The sequence below is a fragment of the Phyllostomus hastatus genome, unplaced genomic scaffold, assembly GCF_019186645.2.
Source record: "Phyllostomus hastatus isolate PE091 unplaced genomic scaffold, TTU_PhHast_1.1 phas_contig_283, whole genome shotgun sequence".
NCBI classification, from domain to species: domain Eukaryota; kingdom Metazoa; phylum Chordata; class Mammalia; order Chiroptera; family Phyllostomidae; genus Phyllostomus; species Phyllostomus hastatus.
Genome location: NW_025333833.1, coordinates 5,659,912 through 5,685,633, shown reverse-complemented (window position 1 = coordinate 5,685,633; position 25,722 = coordinate 5,659,912). Strand labels below are relative to the sequence as shown.

The window sequence follows — 25,722 nt, the reverse complement described above, 5'->3', positions numbered from 1 at the left end:
TCCTTTACCCATTCGAAAATGTCTTTAGAGAGCCAAATATACGGTGACGGAAGATGATTTGACTTTGATGGTGGGCACACAATGCAACATTCAGATCATGTAGCATAGAAATGTACAGTTGAAACCTATGTGGTCCTATCAGCCAATGTCACCCCAACAGATTTAATTTTAAAGAAAAAAATGTTTTTGTTCATTACAATAATGAAGTTTCTCAAGTGAAGAAAGAAAGGGCCAACTGTCTAAAATTCTAGTCACATGGGCCAAACAAAAAAACATAGCTTATATCTACAATTTCCACTGCTTTTCAGGAATTACTACAAACATTACTTTTTATATAAACTCTCATTTTATTTATATGAATATTACCTCAAGTTTCATTTCATATATATCATAATGCTCATAATTAAAAATAATTAAAAAGTTGATATAATTCAGTTTCCTGATATTTAGAGTAAATGCCAAAAAGATCAATTCAATCTAATACTTGGATATGTCAAAGAAATTTATCTTACTTAATTTGGCCATCAGAACAGAAATCCAGTTACAGATCTAAGCTCTTTAATAATCTAGATATACCAAGAAACCTGATTCTGTAATCAAAGTTGACTCTCCGATGATGTCAGTGATTCTGCAAATATAAATATGCACAACTGGTTTCCAGAGAAGACAGAGTAAGAAACCAATTAAGTAGCTGAGCACATATTCATCACCATCACTTGAACAGAACTCAAACCTCACATTGAGGCCTTTAAATGACAGGGATTTTCAAGATAACCTATTTCAATCTCTTTCGTCTTCCATCCCCTCACCCATTTTGCAAAGGAAGAAATCAAGGGATAATATATAGTGAAATAATTTTTTCAAGAAAGACTGAAGCTAATTAGGGGCAATAATTTCTGCTTCATTCTGTAATCAACATAGTTTTGAGTGCTTTATTCAAAGCACTAGAGGTAACAAAAGTGAACAAAGAGTTAATTCCTTGCTCTCAAGGAGCTTACAAGCACCTAGGAGAGAGGAAAGGAAGGAAGGAGGGAAGGAAGGAAAAAAGAAGGAAGGAAGCAAAAAAGCAAGCAATGTGGCAGAGTAAGCCTAGAGGAAGGATTAACGGGCCACTTCAGATTGGATGGCTTGGAAAAAATTCAGAAAAAATGAAGAGAGCTGACATCTGAATAACAAGTCGGCAACAGGAAAATCTAAGCAGAAAGCTTCCTGATTAGAAATTCTCGTATATAAAAGTATTAGTCAAGCTCCAGCTTTTACACTTGTTTAAAAGATATTACAAACAAATTTAATAATAATATGGCAATAGATGTTTTCAAGTGGTACACAAATTAAGATAAAATACTGGCATAAGAAAATATCTAAATCATGATGATTTAACAATCTACTTTGGAATGATATATAGAATAATTAACCAACTTTTCAATGAATCACATTGAAAAATATCAAAGTAAAGACACTTTAAGATTTATAGATAATTTTTTAAATCCTTAGAAGTTATTAGTGAAGGAATTATGACAAGATACTTCTAATATTTTTAAATAAGATGGAAGATTAACATTAGTCAAAACCTTCAGTTTCCAACTTTTCTATTAATTTTTCACACCAGCACATATAATAGCCTAAGATTTTTTTCCAGCAAAACTATTTATCTTTAAACAAATGATACTAGGGATATTGGGCTCAGAGACTAAGTTTGTTTCAGTCAATAATTCTGCTCTTTTAAAAAATCAGTTATTTTTAATACATGCATATAATACTTTCCCTACTACGGTCAAGTTTCTGAAACACATGGCTTATGCCTGAGACATCTTTACATTCCTCCACAGCACCTAGCACAGTGCCTTGCAAAACAGCAGACACGTAAAAAAATGGCAGATCCCACCAGCAGAAGCAGCCATATAGATCTCAACAGCTTGTGTCATTAAAGGGGAAAAGAAAGGGGGAAAAATACTTCACTCCTAGAAATGTCTTAACGCATTATCTCAATTCAACGGTCCACAAGCCTTGAATGAACTGGACTCAGTTCAATAAAAAAATTATTCTCTAATCAAGTAAGTAGTATTGTAATGTCTAAAAAAAAAACCACCCATCTGGTTTATCGGGTTTGAAGCCAGCGTGTAGATGTGATGCCACAGCTGACCAATCTGGTTCCACCTGTAAGCCTTCACAAAAAGCCACAGGCCCCCCCGATCCGTGCCTTTCATTTGAGGTCGAGAGCACTGGTTCTCTGCCATCATTCCCCATGGCATCCAATTTTCCCCCACCCTATTTCTTGGTTTGCTGCTGTCAATTAAAGTCACTAATAAATAAGTGACACTGAGTATTCTGGCTTGGTAACAGAGCTGAGAATACCAACCATGTATGGAGCACCCTCTATGTCCCACACGCCCATTTCATTTCTTAAATTTCAGCCATGAGAAATTATTACCATATTTTTTCAGACCATAAGATGCACTCTCCCCCCCAAATTTGGGGGGGAACGGGGATGCGTCTTATAGTCCGAATGTAGCTTATCTGGCTTGAGGGGGGCAGCGGCCTATGTTATTTTGTTATTAAATATTTTACCACATTTTTTGGTCTCAAAGCTTTTTTTCCTATTTTCCTCCTCTAAAACCTGGGTGTGTCTTATGGTCCAAAAAACTCCATACTTTCATTTTACAGACATATATAAACCCAGAAGTGAGATTACTTAAGTAGGGTCACAGAGCTAGTAAGCCTCTCAGATTCAAGGTCCTTCCCTCCCCGAGAAGTGGATCAATAACAATCCCATCAAAAAAAGGCCAAGATCATGGCAATAAGAAGCACAGCTGCCAATACAAGTGAACAAGGTCAAAAAGCAGTAAGTCCAAGAAAAGAAACTGCAGTCTTTCCACCTAGTACTTGAAACCACTGCCATCATAACACGTACAAGGGCTAGAGAAAGTTGTTCAGGCCAGTAGTCTAATTTGCAGAACAAATAATTTGCTGCCATCTTGCTCAAAGACTGCATTTTTATATACTAGTTATTATTCATTTTAAGAGATTTCATTTAATAAGCTTATTGATAGAGAGACAGATAAAATTCAGTTCTAACACAGTTTACAAATTCACTTAAAAAGTATGACAGAGCCCTAGCTGGTGTGGCTCAGTGGACTGAGCACCAGCCTGTGAACCCAGAGGTTGCAGGTTTGATTCCCAGTCAGGGCACATGCCTGGGTTGTGGGCCAGGTCCCCATATGGCAGCGTGCAAGCGACAACCAATCAAAAGATCTCTCACACATTGCTGTGAATGAAACCAACTGTACAAAGCGGCCTGAAGCTATTGCACTCCATACAATAAAAATGACCTTTCATACCCATACTAATATTAATTTTCTCCTGAAAATACACACTTAGGAAATCTAAATTTAAGGGACAGTCATAAGAAAAGTATTATGAACAAGCATGTGTCAACCTACTATTTTAAGCTGTTTTACCCACCATACTCTCAAAAGCATCTTTATCTACTGGGGGAGAAAAGCAAAAATATAAAACTACATTTTTCCCACATTGGTTCAATCTACATGGAAAAAAAAACCAAACCTGACAATGAATGGTGCCTGATGATAATCCCAACTAGAGAAAAATGATATTTTAGGTCTATCAACCTATTCTAAGGTATTGGAATCGAAGAAAAGTCGCCTATTATGAAAACTCATAGATTCTCAAGGTTGGACGGATCTTAGAGATCACCTAATGTCGTTTACATATACTCCTCATTGTAGAAAGAATTCAGGTGGCCAGAAATCATTCAACCCACTTTTAATCAATAGATTGCTACCTTTCTGCCTTCCTCTGCCCTTCACTCAAGGATCCTCAGAACCCACACAAAATGTGTCTTCTACTTTGCCTATGGTAGCCTTTCAAACAGTCACTTGTTTGACTTATTTTATGTCATCAGTGATTACAAAGTAATATATGTGTTTATCTAGTTCAAAGATTTCTTTGGCTTCTCAAAAACTATTCAGTAAACCCTGACTGGTGTTGCTCAGTCGGTTGGGCGCAATCCCACAAAGTGAAAGGTTGTCTGTTCGATTCCGGTTAGGGTTTGAATCCCAGTCAGGGCTCATAGGAGAGGCAACTGATAGATGTTTCTCTCTCACTTCAATGTTCCCCTCTCTTTCTCCCTCCCTTCCCATCTCTAAAAATAAATTTAAAATAAAATAAACTATCCAGTAAAATGAAAACACCAGGCACATTTATAGGTATTCTTTTGTAAACCTTACCATTTTTATCCTCATAACCAACCTATGAAACAGGCAAGGCAAGTATCACCATCCCCATGTAAAGAAACATCAACATAGAGTAGGAGTTGGGAGTTACTATAGGCAGATTTAGGAGCAAAAGAGACCTGCCTCTTAAGAGCTACGTGATCTTAAGCAACTGACTGAACTTCTTTAAGCCTGTTTCCTCATCTGTAAACTGGAAATATTATAATAGCACATACCTCATACAGTCATTGTGAAGACTGACTAGATAACGCACATTACCTGATAACTAACCCATATAAATGCTCGGTGAATGTTAGTTGTTTTTTATTATTATTCAAAAAGAAAAAAACTGTGGCAAGTCCCTTATTCTCCCTGAATCTCACAGCAGCACTAGATCTAGAAGTAAGGTCTTCAATTCAACCTACACTGTCTTCCACAAAGCCAAAAATGTTTCTAGTTCTTCGCAGCTTCATAACTATTCTTCTTCCCACATACCTCGCACCCAATCGCCCTTTGGCCAAAGTTTCTAAAATTTACTATTGTCATTCTCCTCCAAATGAAATTCTCAAAAATACAAAATTGCTGAAGCTCCTCTTTAGAAAGGTGAATTCTCAGTGAAACATAATAAAGTTCCACTATGATTCACAGGCAAACATGAGATTTACAAGCAAAAACAGGAAATATCATTAATTGCTAAACAAACTGGCTTCCCTAACCTACTGTTACTAGATCATCTTTTAAAAACTTCCTGGTATCTTCGAATGGTAAAGATTGCTATTTTTATTGTTTGTGAAACCAAGCACAACAGGAGAAACCTGTTTCATCTATCAAAATTGACAATGGTGACAAGAAATACAAAATTCAGGACAGAATTTAAAAAGAAAAAAAAAACAGGCCCTAGAAGCCAAGACTCATTAAGCTGCATAACTCTTGCATAAAAATTTTATAGGTTTACTAGACTTGGCAAATAAGTGGTCCTAGGATCTGAATTATAATACCGAATTTCATTTTCCCATTAACTACCAGGAAGCTTCCATTCATGTTAGAGTTGATTCTAGACTACTGAGGGGGGAAATGGATGGAGGAAAAGATACTAACTAAATTACAATTCAGTACCAACTTGATAGGCAGTGATACATCTGTATAACACAAAAAGACTAGAATGAAGGCAAATCAAAACATCATTCCAAACATGGCTATTAACAGCAGGGCAAATATGAGACAAAGATTTAAAATGAAAGAATACAGTCAAGACAAAAGAGGTTTGTGGAAATAATAAGTGAATGAGATATGACAGCAAATAGCTACTGAAATAAAATTACTGTAAAACAACCTAATAAACCATACTGTTGACAATATGCATAAATCCCCTTTAATGGTTGACTTTTCACTAAAGTATAATCTATTCAAAGTGTCATACCAAGATAAATTTACTACAGAGAAACAATCTACTCAAGGAAATACTTAATTACCACTTTAACAACCATTTGCATTTACATAATGCTCTTAGCAGAGGGCCTCAAAATGACAAATACATCTTGAAGCACGGCATAAATACTCTATAAGGCTTATCAAAACTAGTGTTCCATGTCTCCTAAAACTTGAAAACTGAAAACCATGGGTTTGTATTTTTCTTAAAAATACTGTTTGTTATCTGCATCCTCTGGAGGGAAAGTCTGAATTTAAAGTCCTCTGATTTTGATTACTGCTAATAATGAGGGCAGAATATGAGAGACTTACGTGGGGCAGGGGAGAGCCTGAGAAGCCCCTCCCTGGTACATGAATAAATTCTGCACTTTCCTTTTAATGTGTACCCCTTTCTTGGAAATTTGGCATACAAAAAAATCCCTTTGGGTTTGCATTCCTGACCTATTTGTGACTAATTCACATGATAGCCTTCACAGAGCTAGACACTTGTTTTTAGACATTTGCCAGGTAAACTATATTTTCACCAAAAAATCCCATCAACTAATGGGCAGGGTGTCTATGAGTGTGTGTGTGTGTGTCTGTATGCACACATGCGTGCACGCGTGCATACAGATATACACATATGTGTGTATCTTCAGAAGATGTATGCATAGTTTAGGTTGAGGACATCAACATCACATTTTGCACCACACACACACAACAAAGCTGGTAGAAAATTTGGAAGGATTCTAATAAACTCAATTTGTAAAGCCCAACACATCTGCACACACACACACACAATAAATTTTTTTAAAAAGAAACCTCTGTGCTGACACGATTAGCCAGTCCATTCAACCGGTATGAGTATCAGGAAGCTGCATCTGAATCTTTATGCTGCTCGGGCTGTGCTATCTGGTGGGGCAGTTCTGACGAAACTGCTAAAACCTCCTAAAGTGACAGGACAATATATATGTTGATACTTTACATACCAGCAGCTTAAATAAATGAAGAACACAGTATGGCCAAGTCACAATTCATACATATCTTGGAACCAAAGCTCATCCTGAAAATTCTTTGCCAACCATCCAGAAGTCGCCCAGCTTTTTTTTTTTACCAAGTAGCTATTTATTACAGCAACTTTATTACCAAGATTACCAAAATTTTCCACACGCTTCCAACAGTTTCTGTGTGTGTTGTTACCTGGGTAACAGTCTAAACGGGCTTTTACCTTTACAGAACTAGTAGGTCAAAGAGAAGTAAAGCTTCTCCAATCTGACTGTGCATCATTTTCATTAGAAGCAGTAAGTGTGCAATCATCACCAGATAGAAAACCTTGAGAACTGCCACAATGCATCAGTATGATTAACAGACACAACTTATTGTCGTTTATCTTCATTTCTAGGCACCTAACGCCACTGTGGAACACGGCAAGCTCCATCCAGGACTTCAAAACATCCCCAGTCATACGGGCCATTACACACATAATTGCTGAAATCCAAGTAACTACTTTGAGGAAAAAAATCTATCAACCCACACAGCTGGCTGTGGTGTGAAACCCCAGCCTTGCTGCCCTAAATTCTGAAAGCTCATCAGCTCAGCTGTGGATCTGTATAAACTGCCTTTCTGCCTGAACCAGACCTGCCTCCAAAAATCAAGAGCCAAACATTGAGAAATCACGCTTTAGACGGTGTTTTGAAAAGGGCAAAATTGCTTCCTGCTCTTCTATAGCCAATTTGAGGCTATTTGGCAAAACAAAAAACAATGGTATCTCCTTACAGAGAAAATATTTTCCCCTTTGCAATAGTTTTAGGATCGGTAAGCTTAAGGTTGTTTTCCTAACACATGCTTTTCCCTTCCGGTTTTACTGGAAGGATAGATACCTAAGTGCTCTCTGGGTCATACTCTACCCAAGAGCACAGCCTATAAATTTATTTAATGTTAAGAAGTGCTGGGTGACCCCAGAAACAGAAATGAGAGAGAAACTGAAAAGCAGAAAGGAAAACTGGCATTCAAGGCTCTTCACCATCTGGTGCTGACTCTTTCTTGCCTAGCTCTTTCCCTCTATGCCTTTGATGGCCCTGGCCCAGAAAGGCCTTCCCTCTGTGTTTGTCTCATTTCGACACGTCCAAATCCTGCTCATTCTCCAAAGCATGGCTTAAAAGTCACCTTTTGTCTTATCCTTCAACTAAAAGTAATCTCTCCTCCATCTCTCTAAATTCTTGTAGTACCTTATCAATATCTCTTTTCCACATATTACTTTCTCCCTTACATTATCTTTGCTTCCATATTTAATCCCCCACAGGAGCACAAAGGCCTCAAGGTCAAAGTTCATGTCTCAGTATCTCTACTCCAAGAGCTTAATACAATGTCTTGCACATGTGAGGCCATCCAACTGAGCTACTTGAACAACTTGGGTTAAGAGAGAAGAGAACCCCAGTAAAACAACTCTCCAGGTTAGGAGTCCAGAGACCTGGCTTTGCTAATAATTAGCTATATGACCTTGAACTTCAGTATTTTAGTGTGTACACCTGCAAAGGTCAGAGGTGGACTAAACCACTGTAAGCTGTTACATGAGCAGGCCGTAAATCCAATTTGGAGGTCAAAACCCAGCTTTAAAAAAAAATAAAATGAAACAGAAAATATCAAAGTGTGCTGTAGCAGTGTAGCATTTAGCACTGGCTATCCAGAGTGGGGAAATCCCTCAATTGTACCACTTGCTGATCCCCCTGGTGTGAATACTGCCACACGGCCGATTTCCCGCTACCACCATGAGGTCACTGCATATGGAGCTAAGTGAGAAGAGAAACGCATACATTTGTCTTGCAAACCACCAGGATGAGCCAGCTCTAGCAAGGTCCTGAAAAGACTAAGTATTGTCTCGCCAAACTTCTTCTTTAAACTTCATGTGCCTGTGCTGCATCAGGGTACATGTATTTCTTACTGTGTCACAGTCAAAACAATTTAATAACTGTTCAGCTAAACGACCACCTAGGCTCTCCCATGGGTACTACACAATGCAATACATCTTACTCTTGGTTACATACGTAGTCTCTTCACCACCACAATTTGTATTTCTCTGCAAAAATGACAGTAACAAATGCCTACTGGTATCACCAGAGGTAAATTATAGGGAGTAGCACTTTGGTTTAGGAAGTATCAGCAAAGGAACAAGGTTCTCAGCGGTTGTTCAGCCCCACATACCTGAGGGGTACAACATATTCCCACAAGTAGCAATGGCTCATTTAGCAAAGGGTTGGGAGAAGAGGAGAAAAGGAATCTACAGTATGAAAAAAAAATCTAAGTGTTGTGATATTTGTACCAGGACCCCACCCCTCTGAGAACCTGGGTATAGAGAACACCAGTGCCGTAAAAAAGTAAGTTTCCATACCTGACATCTCCCAGCCAATTTCCCAGCACACGCTTGCACCCCTCCGTGAGACCTCCAATACTGAGAATTCCCTACTGGAACTAAGTTTGTGCCATCGACTAGAGACAAGTAGTACTTCTTGAATTTAGAATAGCCAGTGGGAAAAAACACCACAGCAAACAGTTGTTAGACTTCATATTCAGGTTTTTATTCAAAAAAATACTTTCTTATTTTTGTCTTATTTGAGCTTACTAAACTGGGCAAAGAGAGGGGAAGTTTCTTGAATGTATTTTTGGCTGTACTATGTCTATCACAACAACACAATCTGTAACCAGATTTTCCATGAATGTTTATAAAGAATTGTGTTTTCTATTTTTAAGGCTACTTAGAAAACAAGAAGATGCAGGATTTCAAATATACTGATAATCTTAGCCCAATTCTAACTCCAAATCAACTAAATGCATGCCTAGAAGTTTCCCAGAAAAAAATCCCCAAAAATTACACCAAAAAATCCCCCAAAAATGTCAAAAAGGAGTCAGCATGAGCACAAAGTTGCTAGAATCAAACAATTTTGACATTCTACCTGCTAAATGAGTACAATATGAAAGTAAATGAAACAGGAAAAAGGAGAATGCTAAGATACAAGTTCTGCTTAATTCCATTAACTCTTCCTCATTAGGGTCCACTGGCCACAAAGTGAAAATTATCTCCCACTCTGAAAAGCCAAGAGTCAAATCAAGTGTTCATCCTCAGAATATTAAACCTCTCCTTAAAAACTGAGTATGTTTTACCATAACTCACACTTGAGTCTGTACTTTCTCTGCCTCCATTCTCCATGAGGACAAATGCTCATAAAAATATCTGTAAGAATTCTGAGCTGTCTTCGCAGCACCAGGGGCCGGATCAGCCTTGGGCGGCTAGTCATCCCCAGACCCAGAACCTGACCCACTCATATAAGGAATGAGCTATCCGCATGTAGCAATACATTAAAACTTGTTGGACACAGTGAAAAAGCGCTGAGCCTGGGAACCCCAGAGGCTACAATATCTACTTCATTCTCCAAACACTCTCTCTCCAGCCATAATCCTTCCCACAACACTTGGAGACACTGGTAGGCTAAAATGCAGACCCTCAATACAAGAAATTTTTGCTTTACTCTCTTCAAAATTAATCTCTAGAAGCCTGGTTATCTCCCACTCATACTATTTTTACTTGGCACAACCGAATTCCTTCTTTCGACTACTCAAAAGAGAGAGATGCTGTATCATCTGAGTTCAAATACATATACAGTAATTAAACGAGTTCAAGTATGCATTAAGGCAAAAAAAATTTAAGTACAAGTTTTCAGAAGTCATAAATTTAGAATTAGTGAGCTGATAAACATGAAAACTTCTGTTTCATATGCCTGATAAAATTCTGTCATTCAAATAAAAAAACATCGTAACAACTTTTAGAGTGAAAGGAAAATGACATGAAATCATGGAACAAGTAGCAAAGGAATAAAAATTCTCAGACTATCACAGTTATAATACATAAAAATTGGCATCAAATAACTCAGGCGCCCAAAAAACATCATACATTTATAGTCACATGTTTTTAGGTTGGTTGGTATATTCACTGCATGTCTGAATAGTGCTGGGACCCCTACCTGTTTCCAGCTTTCTAGAACACAAAGTAGGTTATATAATATGTTCACTTACAGCCACTGCCCAACTACATCCAATTCTCCCCCTCTGGCTTATTTATAGATAATGTAAGAGCACATTTTTGAACTGATTTAATATAGACACCAGTGTAACTCAGCGTCTCATCCAGCTCCCCAAGCAGGTGAGCATTCAATACAATCTGACGGTAATGTATATGTGAAATTCATCGTGTCTTTCTCCTTGGCAATTTCATCATCAGTTTCATAGGGAATCTCAGTTGGGAAACTGACTCGCAGGCCAGCTCTCCAGGGCTAGCAACTTGCGGGCTAATACTTTCCATGGACAAAATCCACTGCCTGTTTGACCACAAGCAAACTTCAAGTTTGTATCTTCTGATTTCATAGCACCGGGTACCTACAGAAATGCAGCAGAAACCCAACATAACCCCGAGTACGAGGAAAATCAGAAAGTTTTCACGAAGCTGTGTTTTCAGAATTGTAACAAGCAACCGCGTACCTCCCACCATGTACAAGGAAATTTAGATGCACTGAACGTGTAGGCCTGGAAATCAGTTTCCAAACAGTCAGCGCCGAAATCTGTCAAGCAAGCAAAAGTTCTCCCTACCATTAGCGTGCATGATGAGGTTGGCGGTTCCCTTCACGTTGTGCCACTGACCACCTAAATTTTGGAACGTTTCCTGAGATGAGCCTATCTGAGAGGCACAAGGGACACACACCAGCACCCGGACGCACCGCCCCAGCTGCAGCAGCCCGGGCGCCCCTCGCCGGCCTGGCCCGGGGGGCCCCCTCCCGCCGCTGACGCACTGCCGCCCAGCCCTGCGCCGCGGGCGACCCGTGCGAAGTACCAGCCCGTCTCAGAAACTTTGACTCAGTCCTCGGGACTCAGCACCCACGACCTGGACCGCGAGTGCCGAGGCCAGAGGTCAACTTCGACCCGGGCATGCCTTGCAGGTAGGGATCTGCCCGGGACGCAGCCCATCCCAGACTGCAAAACCACAAGCATCCACCGCCGGAGCCGGGCGAGGTGCGGGCGGGGACAGGGGGAGTGCGAGGGCGAGACCCGGTCCGGGACGGAACCCCGACCGCCGGCGAGCACACACCGAACCTCCGGACGCGGCGGTGCTGGGGCTGCGACCCCGGCAGCGGCCAAGGCGCGGGCGGCGGCGATGTCAGGAGGGCACGGCTCGGGCCGAGCGTCCCAGGCGCCACCCCGCCCCCAGGTGAGGGGCGCCGACCCCGCCGCCCGGGCCCGCGAGGAGCCGCCACCCGGGAGAACCTCGCGGTCGGGGCGGCAATCGACAGTCCCGAGCGCGCCCCGTGCCCTCCTCCCGCGGTCCGCTCGCGCCGCGTCCCGGCCCGGCCCCCTCCGCGACCCTCTTCCCCCGGCGCCAACACCCCCGCCCGGCCCGCCGCTCGCGGCCGCCCGCCGGCCCCAGCAGGCCGCCCTCGCCTCACCTCCTCACGTCGCCGCGGGCAGGGCCGCAACTACTCCGCCAGGCGCCCGCGTCTCAGCCGCCGCCGGCGCTGTGCGGCCGGGCCGGTCCCGTTCACTCCGCGGCCGCCAGAGCCCCGGCTGGGCGGAGGGAGCGGGGCGGAGGGAGCGGAGAGGGAGGGGAGGAGGGCGCTGGCAGGAAGAGGCGAGGGAGGGGCGGGCCGAGGGGGAGGCGCGGGCTGTGGGGGGAGGTGCGTCGGGGGCGCGCACGTCAGGGCCCCTCGGCGCGCGCGCGCGCTCCTGAGGGCTGCGGCGTGCAAGGCCGTGCCCGGCCGCGAACGGGCTGGGGTCGGGGAAAGGCGACCCGCAGAGATTGGGATGTTAGTATAGGGTCCTGGACAGGGGGGTTGGGGGAGATTGTTTTCTTCCTTACAAAGCTGATGTCCCTGCATTCAGTAATGCTCTGTCCTCCTCAGGGACGTCACCTTAAAGAATACGAACTCTTTTCTGTGCCTTTTTCAGGGTGTCGTGGGCTCGCGAAACGCTCCCTAGTTGGTGGGTTCGGCGGGGCTCAGGGGAGATGGAAGAGGGAAATAATGTGCGGGGGTAACAGGAGAGCGCTCCGCACTGCTTATGTATGAAAAGAAAAGGTGCCCTCATTTACACCTCCTTATCCTTTGGGGCAATAAATTGAGGCGTACAAAGTAGGTAGCGATAAAATAAACCAACTCTTTCCCTCTACAAATATTGCACTGATTGAGCCTTGAACTGTGTGGACTTCCTCCTTCTTAGATACTGCAGCCAGAAAGGGCCTGAAAATTTTCCCGATTTCCTTAGCACTTTGTTTCTGTGTGTGGCGCCTAATATTCAACCTCATCTGGGTAAATCCGCGCAATAGTTTATCCCCCTAGAGAATGCTCGAGAACCTGCTTCATTATTTTTGTATCTTCCCCAAAGTCCAGCACAGTGCCGGACTCTTAGGAAGGACTCCATAAATGAATACAATGCAGCAAGACTTAATTACGTACGTGTCTAACGATTTAAGCTCTACAATGACTCCTGTAGTTTAAAATTCTCCCTTCTGTCCCACTTCAATTCCCCTGCACTCATTTGCCCACCTAGATGCAAAAGCTACCCTGAGAAATAAACGTTTGTCCACAGACTCTGTCTCTCAAGTTCTTTTTCCTAATTTAAATGTCTACAGGGCGAATGGAGTGTGGCAACTACCTTGGGCCTTTTATTAACCTCTGTATCTCAAGCATACACCTAGCTCTGGGGCTGACTCAAATTCTGGCAGTTTGATACTTAATGAAGTTAGAGTTAGAATAACTCAAGTCCCCCACTGATTTCCTGAGGCAGTATCTATTAAAAAATCAGCCAACAAGTCGGTACTGAGCCCCTACTGAATAAAGTGCTGGTAAAGTTACACTGGGCACCATGAGGAAGTCCTCAGATGAGAGAGCTGTAGTTTCTGCTTTCTGATATCTTCTAACTAGAAGCTTTTTGACAAAAAGGGCAACACTGTGGTGATTAGCTGCACTCAGTAAAAAAACTTAGCCAAAATAAAATATTTTCAATGGTGAGTCCAAAATAAGTAGTGTTCCACAAATTCAGTTCCTCATATCTCTGAAAGCAATAATAAAGGCCATCATTAGCTGTTTAATTCATCCATTAAAGTGGAGCATAACATCTAAGTCACTATTAAAGGATCAATCCATGTGCCAGCTTGTTACAAGGAAAAGAAAAACTGTCCTATGGCCCCATGTCACACCTCTAATCACCAGGGGCAACTTGGTAAAACTGAACTGTTCCTTACAACAGAACCTAGATAAGAGATGTCACAAGAGAACCTAGATGGCAGCAAGTCCCAAGAGAACCTAGATAAGAGACGGCGAAGGTGATTTCAGTGCAAACTCATCCTTGCCACAAGAAACACAATTCCAAGTACATGCCAAAGAATGAAAAACAGAATGTTCTTCATACAAAAGTGCGCTGCTCACTTCTCTCCCCACTATGGCTTCCTTTGCATTAAAAACACCCCTGCAGCCCAGGTCCACGGAAGGACTGAAGTTCTCACTTTGGGGGAAGGTGTTATAAAACATTGTAGTGTGACTCATACCATGACGGAAACCGGTGGCCTAGGTCCAGATCTAACCCACAAACATATTTTGTTTAAGCATCTGCATGGTGCTTCTAAAGGTTATGTCAGAAGGTCTTGCATGCATTCCGAGCTGCTCTTGAAAACATGGAAACCTCGGTAACAGCCAGCTTAGGTTTTCACCTGGTGACAGTCTCAGGTAGGACGTGCACTCTCTCCCCACGGTTTCTCTGTTTCCCATTGTGCCATGCACTGTCCTGTGTCCCTCGTGTAGGTCTACAATTCCTGATTTAAAATATCATAAATGTAACAACACGGGGGACAACTTAAACACTGAACAAAAACGGAAGACTGTAAGGTATGGCATTTACTGGGTGGAATATTGTAATGCTTTTATAACGGGCATTACTAGTTGACTCCCCAGCATGTGTTTCTGTTTCTCTGAGTTGTGAGGCAGCTGTTGATGTAAGAACATCCAAACCTGTAAGGAATTCTTATAAGAATTTATTTGAGACAAACATGCAACAGTTGTCAGGAAGTAAGATCGCAGATGCTCTGGAGAATAACAGTTTTACAGTTTCTTTAATGCACTTGAAATTAAGGAAGGAATGTAAGAAAGATGTCGTGAAGGAGGGAGAAAGCAAAGGATTAGATTACAAGATAGTCAAACTTACAAAAAAAATAAAAAGGATAGTCAAGTTTATGTGGCATTTCAAAGGCGTGTCAACGTGCACAAGATGGACAGGGCTGGCTTAAAAACCTGTCACTAAAGAAGTTATAGGCCTGGGGCATGACCACCCACCATGACCCGCCCACTGGGAATTTATGATTATTAGATCACCACGAGGTTACTTTTCATAAAACCCCATTTTTGTTCACACAGCAAATGATTCAAATGGGAATAGGTCCAGCTCTAGCTCCAGGTGTGGGCCCCAACTGATGCCCATAGTCAGCCTAACCTCGTCCTCACCTCTAACTGTGAGTATTCATGGGCAGACACTAAGGCAGGTCTAAATTGGTCCAGTCATAAGGAAGGCCAGACCTTGTGTTTGCTGGGAGAAGAAATGTGCTCCCCCACTTGCTCTGGCTAGCGTGATGGGTGGATGTGAGTCGTATAGTTACTGCAGCCACTTTGCCACCATGCGGGAAGCCAGCCTCAGGATAAAGCTGACACATGATGGCAGAGCTTAAACCCAGTGTGAAGCCCACCCCTTCCCCTGGATTTAGTGATTTCCCCAAGCCAATACATTTTCTTAGCTATTTAAGAAAGTTTGAAATTGGCCTCTTATTACTTTCAGCCAATGCTAAATTTTTCACATAACGTTACAGATGAAAAAGCTGTAGTTACATTATCTAACTTTTCTAAAAATATGTTTCCAGTGGAATGAATAGGTAACAGTCTACTTGGTAAAATTTTAGTAGATCTTGAGCTGGACTACCCCTCCAAAAATCCTTCCTTGATTAGGTTCCCCGAGAATACATTGCTACACTTTTTTTAAAAAATTTGAATTAAATCTTGTGCCCTATTTAAATGAACTTTCCCTGAAATGAGTACTTCATGACTCGAATCAGTAATCTTGTATAAATGAGTTTATTAGATTTTTTTTAACAGGGGGAAGATTGGAGAAAAGGTACTGAGGATACTGGGAATCAGAGGAAGGAAGGAATCACACAGCGAATGAAGAGGAACCTAGACAAAGAAATTGTGTTCTATTTCACAGTTTTATGTAGGGCTGAAATTCAGAGTAATTCAGGCAAATCATACTGAGCCTTTATAATCAGCTGACTCTATATTACAATCAGTCTTTTAAGACTGCGTAAGAACAAAATCAAACAATAGGTATATAGGGATCAGAAAGTTCCCTAGTAGTAGGAAGATGGCAGCTGCAGCCTTGAACTGGGCTGTGGGCTCCTTGAACTCCAGGCCTTTGGTGGCCTCAGGTGGGGTCCTGCAGGCTGTGGCTGGCAGCTCAAGGGCGAGTGGACCTGTAAAAGCCCCAACTTTACCAATGCGGTGAAGACCTGGGCTGTCTCAAGATGGTTCTGCTGGAGCTCAACTTCCTACCAACCACAGGGGCCAAACTGACCAAACAGCAGCTCATTCTGGCCCGTGACATACTGGAGATTGGGGCTCAGTGGAGTATCCTATGCAAGGACATCCCTTCCTTTCAATGCTACATGGCCCAGCTCAAATGTTGCTACTTCAATTACAGGGTGCAGCAACCTGAGTCAGCATACATGCCCCAGCTCCTGGGCCTTAACCTCCTCGTCCTGCTGTCTCAGAACCGCGTGGCTGAGTTCCACACCGAGCTGGAGCAGCTGTCTGCCAAGAACGCCCAGACCAATGTGTGCATCGAGCATCCTGTGTCCCTTGAGCAATACCTAATGCAGGGCAGCTGCAACGAGGTGTTCCTGGCCAAAGGCAACATCCCTGCCGAGAGCTATACCTTCTTTATTGGCAACCTGCTGGCCACTATCAGAGATGAAATTGCTGGATGCACCAGGAAGGCCTATGAGAAAATCCTCTTCATGGAAGCCTCCTGGATCCTCTTCTTCAACACACCCACGAAGATGACAGACTACACCAAGAAGCAAGGGTGGGGCCAGGGCCTCAACTACTACTACAGCTTTGCCAGCCAGCAGCAGAAGCCAGAAGATACTACCATCCCCTCCACAGAGCTGGCCCAAAAGGCCACCGAGCATGCCCAGCAGCTGGAGATGATCGTCTGAGCCTGCCAGGCACTGGGGTGGGGCAGGGCTTGCATTACTGAAAGCAGTTGTAGTGCAGGGTTTCCTCCAGTAAAGTTGGATGGGCATTCTGGAAGAAAAAAGAAAAAAGAAAAAGAAAAGAAAGTTTCCTAGTAGTAGAAGAGGCAGGCAGAGCCAATGTCCTACTTTTGTAATTGGATAAGAAACGAAAAGGATACCTACCAAAAACTGCTTTTCCCACCCCTTGTGGCAGGTGTCTGAAACTCATCTCACCACCAGTCCTCTTCGGTTTGGGGAAGTGATCCTGTTTAGTGCATGTCAAAAATCACATAAGACGTTTATGAAACATGCAGACCTGTATGCTCAACACCTAAGAGACTCGCTCACGCTGGGGTGGCACCCAGGACTTGTTTTATTTTAACCTTCTTATTACAAAAGTGTTACAGCACATAAAAAGGAGAGAAAATAGTGTGAGTCCTCATGTGCCAATCGCGCAGCTTGAATAGTCATCAGTGTGTGGCCACTCCCCTCTTCCCGGACGCCCTGTGTATTTCAGTCTCCCTCTCCAGTTCCAGGACCCACTGGGCTTCACAGGTCGTTGGCCTCAGCTCCCTCCAATGCCCGCTTTGTGTTTTCCTTTTTCTAGAACCTAACGTGTTCCCCTTTCTTGCTTTCAGAATACTGAGATTGGCGGCATCTGTTTTTCCATTTTTCAGGCATCGCCTCAGCACTTAGAGATTTGGGGGAAGGTAGAAAGTCTGTGTCAGCCTCGTCCCCATATTAATAGGAATTGGATTAATTTTTAAACAGTGCTGAAAATGGTTGAAAGGAGCTCCTTGTTAACAATGTAAAGACATCGTTGAAAAGGAATTCTATTTTGGAACAGTGTAAAGAAACTCTATAGCTGAAGAGGGAGCCGGCCTCCAGTGGAGGTGGTGCAGGCCGTTTTAGCAGAGTGGTTGCCCCCAGGCCTTCCCTCCACCAGGCACACGACCTTGACTTTGGCGGTGGCCCCAAGTTCCCTTGAAGTACTCGCCACAGGGCTAGAATTTAGACATTGGACGTATAAGAAATATTCCTTAAAGACATATGTTTTGCGGAGAAACCACTTCAAAAATGACAAATACTTGCAGGGCAAAGCCAGGAAAATGACCACTTTCCTCTTCTGAGTCAAGGGAAATCCATGCCCTTCCCCTCCCACAAGACATTTTTTAGTCCCTTTTCCCTTTGCCACATAAAAAAAAAAAAGAAGCAGCAAATTTGAAAGAAAAAAAAAGATTTGTATCTAAGTTCTATGACAGTCTACCTAGCATGAAAGTAATTGAGAATTATTAAATGTCAAACACTGTTGCTTTAGAATATAGTAAAAGATTCCGAACATTTTCTCTAATGTTTTTCTACTTTCAGGAAGATTCTTACTACTCTGTAATTCTTTGATTTGATGGCAATACATATATATCTCATTGCTAATACTTTCAAACTTCATACCAAAATTTAGGCTTTAGGATTATTTTTTTTTTAATTTTTAAGATTTTATTTATTTATTTTTAGAGGGAAGGGAGGGAGATAGAGATAGAGAGAGAAACATCAATGTGTGGTTGCTGGGGGTCATGGCCTGCAACCCAGGCATGTACCCTGGCTGGGAATCGAACCTGGGACACTTTGGTTCCCAGCCCGTGCTCAATCCACTGAGCTACGCCAGCCAGGGCTAGGATTATTTTTAATAAAAAGTATGCCCTGTGATTATATACTCATAATATTTTATGAGGTAGACGGTGAGTCAATGAATGAATGCGGTGTTATTCTCTATGCTTTTTGGCATACTTAAAATTGCATTATAATTTTTAGTTGAATTCTACCATCACTTTGTACCTTACTTTGGATATACACCCTTCAATCTCTTTTTATAGAATTAATACCTCACTCTTTTGTACCCCACAACACCTAACACACAGTTTTTTACAGCAGCTGTAACAATTTCTTACATTTAAAATTTCTTGTGACTATCTCCACTATTTTTAGTTGTTTGAAGACAAAAAGCATGTCTTTTCTTTCCCTCAGTCCTAAACATTCTGTAAATGTTCATTGTATAAATGATAGAATGAATAATACAGTCACAAATTTTAGAATTACTGAGATGTTTCTCTTCTCCATGAAATAATGAACTTTAATACAACAAATTACTGAGTTTCCTGAAAACTGATCATAAATTAGTCTTTCTCTGCTTGCAAGGGACAAAAATGTTGTCTACAAAGAGAGAGCAAGCTTTTAAAAACAATAATACCTAGAGTACAACAATCACCTTTTTCAATAATTCTAATGTATTAGCACTCAGTGTTTGACCGAGCCATCTCAGTAGAAGAAATGCAGTTAAGTCTCTATGCCAGTGACTCCTAAACGCTTCCTTCTACATTCATTTCCTCCTTCCACCCTAGTAACAGAACCCACATTTGTTCAATTCAGAATAACTCCTGCCCCCCACCCCCTTGCAGCCGTGCATTCTGGCAAAAGAGGAATGACAGAAACTTTCTTCGAGGAGAAGGAACGGGCCCTTGTCTCTTCCCCCTCAGGACCTGGAACATCGACAGGATGGGGGAACCCGGCTGCCATCTGACCCGGGACACGAGAGGGCCCCGCGGGAATGGTGGAGAGGTGACCTGGGAGGAGTTTAGGTCCCTGGTGACTTTGTAGAACCTCCGACCCACCTGAAATTTCAACTTCCAGACTTCTTTTATAGAGAATGAAACCTCGTCTATTTAGTCTATTATGGTGTATTATTTGTGGTTTTGCTCACTGTAGCAGAATCTAATTCTAAGCATTGCTCTTACCCTTGAACCTTATTTTAGGGTCACACTCCTTCTTGGTTGATGCATGTGATGCTAGAATAGAGAATTAAACCAGTTCCATAACAATGTAATCCCTTTAAAATTGAAATTCTTTATCTGGACCCATCATATCTAAAAGGACGTGATACAGGAAAGCTGTACAAGAATTGCAGTCACTGTTTTATCTTAATCACCATGGCTAAAAGCTTTGTTTTAGTTCAACAATCTTTTTACTGAAAGTAAAGTTTGAATATTCTACATTCATTTATTTCAGGACTCTACTGTAGTAATTGGTGAATGAACCTAATACAGGAACGGCAAATTTTTATTTTATAAATTTGGGCTTGCATGCTTATTTCCCCCTAAGTCTTGTTCCTACAAGTTTTGAAAGGCTTTTTTACCCAATATCCAGTGGAAAGTCTGTGTATTCATCACAGTGAGCTGGTGTGATTTCTGAGATACAGTCAAAACCTGACTGTTCTTAGAAATTAATTCAGAAGGGTGAGTTTCCCCTCCCCCACCCCACCCCAAGACATAAATTTCAGCTACTACTTTCATGACTTTTCTGCTCACTTATTCTTACAATCACTTGAAATCACCAAGTTCAGCCTCCATAGGACACTGAGAAAGGAAAGCCTTGGAGAAAAGGCATGTGGTCAGCTGCCTCTCCCTTTCCTGCTGACTTCCTCCTCCACTCAGCTGCTGTTTTTGGAGTCTCTGGTTGGAGCACAGGGAGGGGATAGGGCACGGGGGCAGGAAGGTCTTCCTTGGCTGGGACTGGCAGATGTTTAAAGCTGACTCTTGTCTTGTGGGAACTTGTGTGAGTTCCTCTGAGGCTCTCGTGCCAATCAAGCTGTGACTCCTCCAATAGCTCCTGTGACACGGACCGTGTCTCCTGTTCCTCTGGCTGCCACTTCTCCCATAGCCTCAGATTATTTTATTTATTTTTTTGATATCCACACCATGTAGTTTTTTTCTATTAGAACTCACCTGATAGCTCAAGCAGTTCCCTTGGGGTGGTGTCAAAAAGATCTCTGGACTGGCTCTTTTTCCCTTTTGTGGTCTGTGGGATGCGTTATACGTCCTCTGTCCTGACAAGCCCTGGTCCCAGAACCCCTGGGTGTATCCTCTCTAATAACAAGAGCCTGCCAGGCCCTCTAGATTGTCCTGGGTGGGGAGTCAGACATCAGCCCTTTACACCCCACCCTTCCCATCCTAGTCCCCTGGGTGATCCTGCAAGAATGCCCACTCACTAGGCCAGAGGTGAAGGGGCAGCACCCTCGCCTCCTTTGCTCTGGTGAGGGGGGTGTAAGACGCACAGCACAGCTTTCTCTAAAGAACACTCTTCACAAATGCAGTCTCCCTTTCCACTCCCTGACCTTTGTGGTTTTTAAAAACCATCTAACTGATGGAAATTCGTCTGAAATTTCTGCCTGGTGATCTGGTACTTCACGCTGAGAAATCATACCTGTTAGGTTGGAGTGCTTCTGTAGAAAATTCCTATGCATCCTCTGTAACCTTTGTTACAGGGTCAGGATTCAAATACCAAGGCTTTCAGAGACATGTTTAACCAGGATAAAATTAGCACAGTTTTCCAGTACATTATGCTTTAAAAACAAAAATCCTTATGAGAACAATAGCAATACTAACCGGTAATAATAAACCCAAAGTAGCCACTTTTTTTAGAATTTTATTTAGATAAAATTCCTCACTCTTTTGTCTGGCAGCTGAGCTGCATTTTGGATTAACGGCATTTTTCATAAGCTGTCTAGCAAAATCAATAGAAGTCTTGATGAGCTCGAACATAGGTAAGTGAACACATTTCTCCAAAGCAAATATGAAGCATATGGTCTGACATCTGATTTGGCAACAGAACAGATAGTTGAAATTGGGACTTCCCAGAAGAAGGCAGCCATATGGTCACTCTAGGCATAAGCAGGCAGCTTGGGAGAGGGTTCTACGGTGGGAGAGGACTGCGCCAGGGAAAGCACGACCAGTGCGCTGAGATTCAGCCGTTGTCTAATGTCACCGGCACTGACTGCAGAGCGTTAAAAATAGCGCTAAGATAGAAAAGCCAACCAAGATCCCCTGAAGAGTTTCCCGCCCACTCGCCTCTCTCTGGTGTGACTGATACTAACAGCCTCCAGCAACAGCCCAGCAGGTAGGCTACAGAAGTGGGTGATGACGGATTCTGAGGTCATAGCGGACACGAGGGGCAGCAAAGCCGTTGGGCAATAGGCAGCAGACACTGCTGCAGAGATACTGATGGACTTCCTCTAAACGCCCGGCTTGTGACAAATACCAGCATTGAAACTATTTTATTCGATGGTGTATATGCTCCTCAAATAGAAGAGAAAAAACAAAACATGCATTTTTCCTTTTTAAAAAGGGAGATAATATTTTTAACCAAAAGAGAAAACCGACTACAATAAGTGCATTCTGGTACTATCTGCTGGACTTCTTTCTATACAAAGTATAAATTCCTAAACATCTATATTTAAAATAAGGAGTACAACATTAGCATGAGACTTCATGGGATAAATGGAAATAAGTTTTTTAAGTGGGAGGACTTCTTGAGCAAGGACTTCTTGAGATTGGAAATCAGAAACCTATTTCAGGGAGGTAGTAATTTGTGAAGATCAAGTAGCGAGGTGATGGTAACGAAGCAAATAATGACAGCTGGGGAGCGGAGGGTGAGAAATCTGTTCAGAATGGAGTTTGCTTCCTCGCACTTTAAAAGGTAGGACGAAGTGGTTAATCTCGTATATACACAGTAAAGACAATGGCCACTTGATGGGGCAGATAATTCAAAAAAGAACTACAAAGCTAAAAAACATATCTAGATGTTTATAGCCTTACTAGTAATCAATAGAACAATGAGCTATCTCTTTGTTTATCAACTTCATAAAGATTAAACAAAAGGAAAAAAAGAACAAAAAAAGCAAAGTAAACCGATAAAGACTAAAAAGACTGCTAATACTCAAATGTTGACAGTGGCAGTACCAGCTCCATGGACGACCAGCAGGGGAATGAAAGACAAGACTTTTCCGGGAAGCGATTTGGCAAAATATAAGAAAAGTCTCAAAAATGAGCATAGCTTCAGGTGTAAAAATTCTACTTCTAATATGTACTTTTGGGATATAATCATAAAAATGTAAAGGACATATGTGTCATTTGAATAGTGTTGTTTATAAAAGCTGAAAATGTCTAAAAGTCCACTGATGATAGGTCATGATACCTCTGTATACATTGTGAGAGTCTGACTCATTTCACATTATATCTTCTGTGCATATACATGGAAAGAAACTTTCAATACTAATAATAAAGCATTTTCTGAAATGGTAGGTATAGTGTGACCCCAAATTTTTAAAAAATCCTATAGATGTAGACATGCGTGCTTACAAAAAAGAATACCAAAATGTTTGCGGTGGCAGAATTATGGACCCTATTGCTATTCATTTTGTTGTCTCTTCCATTTTCATTAATAAAGGTGTACTACATATGTAATGACACTTTAATAACCATTTTGTGAACAGGAGTATCCTCACTGGAGGTCTTCTCTCCAAAGGACGAAAGATCCGAATGCAGGAGTATGAGGATGTCGTGAAGGTGAAGCTGATTGGCAGATGATGCATATGCTCAGGAGGGACGTCTTACTATAAGAGAAACAACACAGAACTTTTTGCATATGCTCCAAAAATGAAGGGGGGTGAGGTGAGGTGCCATTTCCTTTTTGAATTTTTTTTTTACTTTAAAATCCTTCATCTGCAGAAATAAGCATTTGCAAATTCTAGGGGGGTTGGGATGGGATGGGACAGGATGGGGAAATTCAAAGATGTTCTGGTAGCAAATTTACTTTTAAGTGATTTATATTCTCTCAATGTTTATTTACCTCATTATCAAGGGGAAATGGTTCATGAGAGTCTCAACTATCAGAAATATCTCAGGATTTTAAAATTACAGTTAGAATAATCATTGTGATGCTTTGCAGCATCTTTCATAATATTAAAAGGCTTCACTAACATCAAATAGGGTCCATATAACCCTATGAGCCAAATTAAACCAATATAATTCTTAGAGTCATTGTTAAGCACAGGTTTCCAAACTGCTTACGCACAAACGTGTCTGTTTCACTCAAAGCTCTTAGTAGCAGCAGCAATGGAGACGAACTCTTGCTGATATAAGCAGAACAATTTGAATACAAGGATATTGGGTGACACTTACATAAATGTTTTTAAGGGATATTGTATGGCTCACAGACATGCTGGGAGAGCTGAAACACTAGGCTTGAACATAAGCAGCAGGGAAAAACCACCCACGGAACTGATCTGATGAGAAAATTGGCTGGAGTAACCAACGATCCTGGTTTTTCCTGGGACTGAGTGACTTCCAGGGATTTGGAGCTTTCCATGCTAACACTGGGAAAGTGCTGGGCAAATTGTCACAAGGTTGTCACCTTACATCAGTTGCCATGGACATCAAGCTCTAGATAATACGTGGGCCACTTTTGCAGTAACATCTGCTGCCTCTAGGGGACAGGGAGAGAGAAAGGCAGATAGAGGGGATGGAGGGAGAAGCAGTCTATTGCTTGTGTCCAGCTATGAGTCAAAGGCCCAGCATAGATGTCTGAATGAAAAGCCTAGGTCACATGCCTGTACTCTAGCTGCAAGGGAGGCAGAGAAAGTATCTGACATCTTCCACTTCCATTAGGGGAAAGACCTTTGCTTGCCACCGAGATTTTTAAAATGAGAAATTCTCTAGGTACAGGGAAGCCATTCAGGTGGCCCAAATAATAACCACTTTCCACTACAGCAATTTTATAACATTATTTAAGAAAACTGCTCTCTCACCAGGGACCCGCCAAGATGGGCCGAGTTCATACCAAGACTGTGAAGAAGGCGGCCCGGGTCATCATCGAGAAGAACTACACGCATCTGGGCAATGACTTCCACACCAACAAGCGCGTGTGTGAGATCACCATTATCCCCAGCGAGAAGCTCTGAAACAAGATAGCGGGCTATGTCACGCATCTGATGCAGCGGGTTCAGAGAGGCCCCGTGAGAGGCATCTCCTTCAAGCTGCAGGAGGAGGAGAGAAAGAGGAGAGATCATTACGTTCCCGAGGTCTCAGCCCTGGACCAGGAGATCATCGAAGTTGTCCTGTACTAAGGAGATGCTGAAGCTCCTGGACTTTGGCAGTCTGTCCACCCTGCAGGTCGCTCAGCCTGCAGTCAGGATGAATTTCAAAACACCACGCGGAGCTGTTTGAATCTTTCTACTGTAATATTATCGATAAACCATCAACAACTTTGCCTGTGTCAAAAAAAAAAACAAAACTAAGGCAACTATTTTTCTGATGGATGGTGGTTTCTTTGATTTAAAATTAAGTTTTGAAAGTCAGATTAACAGATAGTTACTGTATAATATTATCTTAATTATTTGGCCACAAAATAGTTCAGGCCTGTTGCAAACTTTACAACTATATGATGAGCATAATCTTATACTTAGGTTCTATAAACTTGAATCCTTCTAACTGTTGCTCATCATACAGCATTGCTCCATTTCCATTATTTACCCAAGAAAAACATTCTCTCTTTTGTTTTTAATGTTTCTGGAGGAGACACGTAGTTACACGAAGGCTACATTGTATGCCAAGAAGAAGTGGATTATAATGGAAATCTTTTACCTGAGACAAACCTTAAGAACAGTAATGGCAGTGTGTTCTGCACAACTCTTAAGCATTCACGTTCTTACATTTATCGTGGTCAAGTGATTCAAGTCAACACTCATGGATTTTTCTTAGCTATTCATTTCTTCTACAGAAAGATCTGAAACAAACCCATTAAGATTTTTTGTTTTGTTTTTATATACTGAACTATGAAAAGGGAATGCCTGTAATTAATCAAAGACACAATTTCTACTGATAGTAAAGAACAAAACAATGGAATAAGAACTCTGGTCCTCCCATGATGCAATGAGGTCTTGGC

At 42.0% G+C, this 25,722-nt stretch overlaps 1 protein-coding gene and 1 pseudogene across 3 annotated transcripts in view; one reads left to right on the top strand and one right to left on the bottom strand.

Annotated features, from left to right (window-relative positions):
• The window catches only part of RABGAP1L (RAB GTPase activating protein 1 like), a 453,918-nt gene extending 441,646 nt beyond the window's left edge, over positions 1–12,272 (bottom strand). The window contains exon 1 of one of the 3 annotated variants that reach the window (XM_045838840.1): positions 12,128–12,272. Coding sequence is in view for 1 of the 3 variants with exons in the window: in XM_045838839.1 (XP_045694795.1) it covers positions 11,277–11,279 (3 nt within the window). In the remaining 2 variants the exon portion in view is untranslated. Of the gene's footprint in view, positions 1–11,276; positions 11,399–12,127 lie in introns of those variants that run through there. The other 2 variants (XM_045838841.1, XM_045838839.1) reach the window with 2 other exon arrangements.
• LOC123818564 lies at positions 11,509–25,041 on the top strand (annotated as a pseudogene).
• Positions 25,042–25,722: the final 681 nt, after the last annotated feature.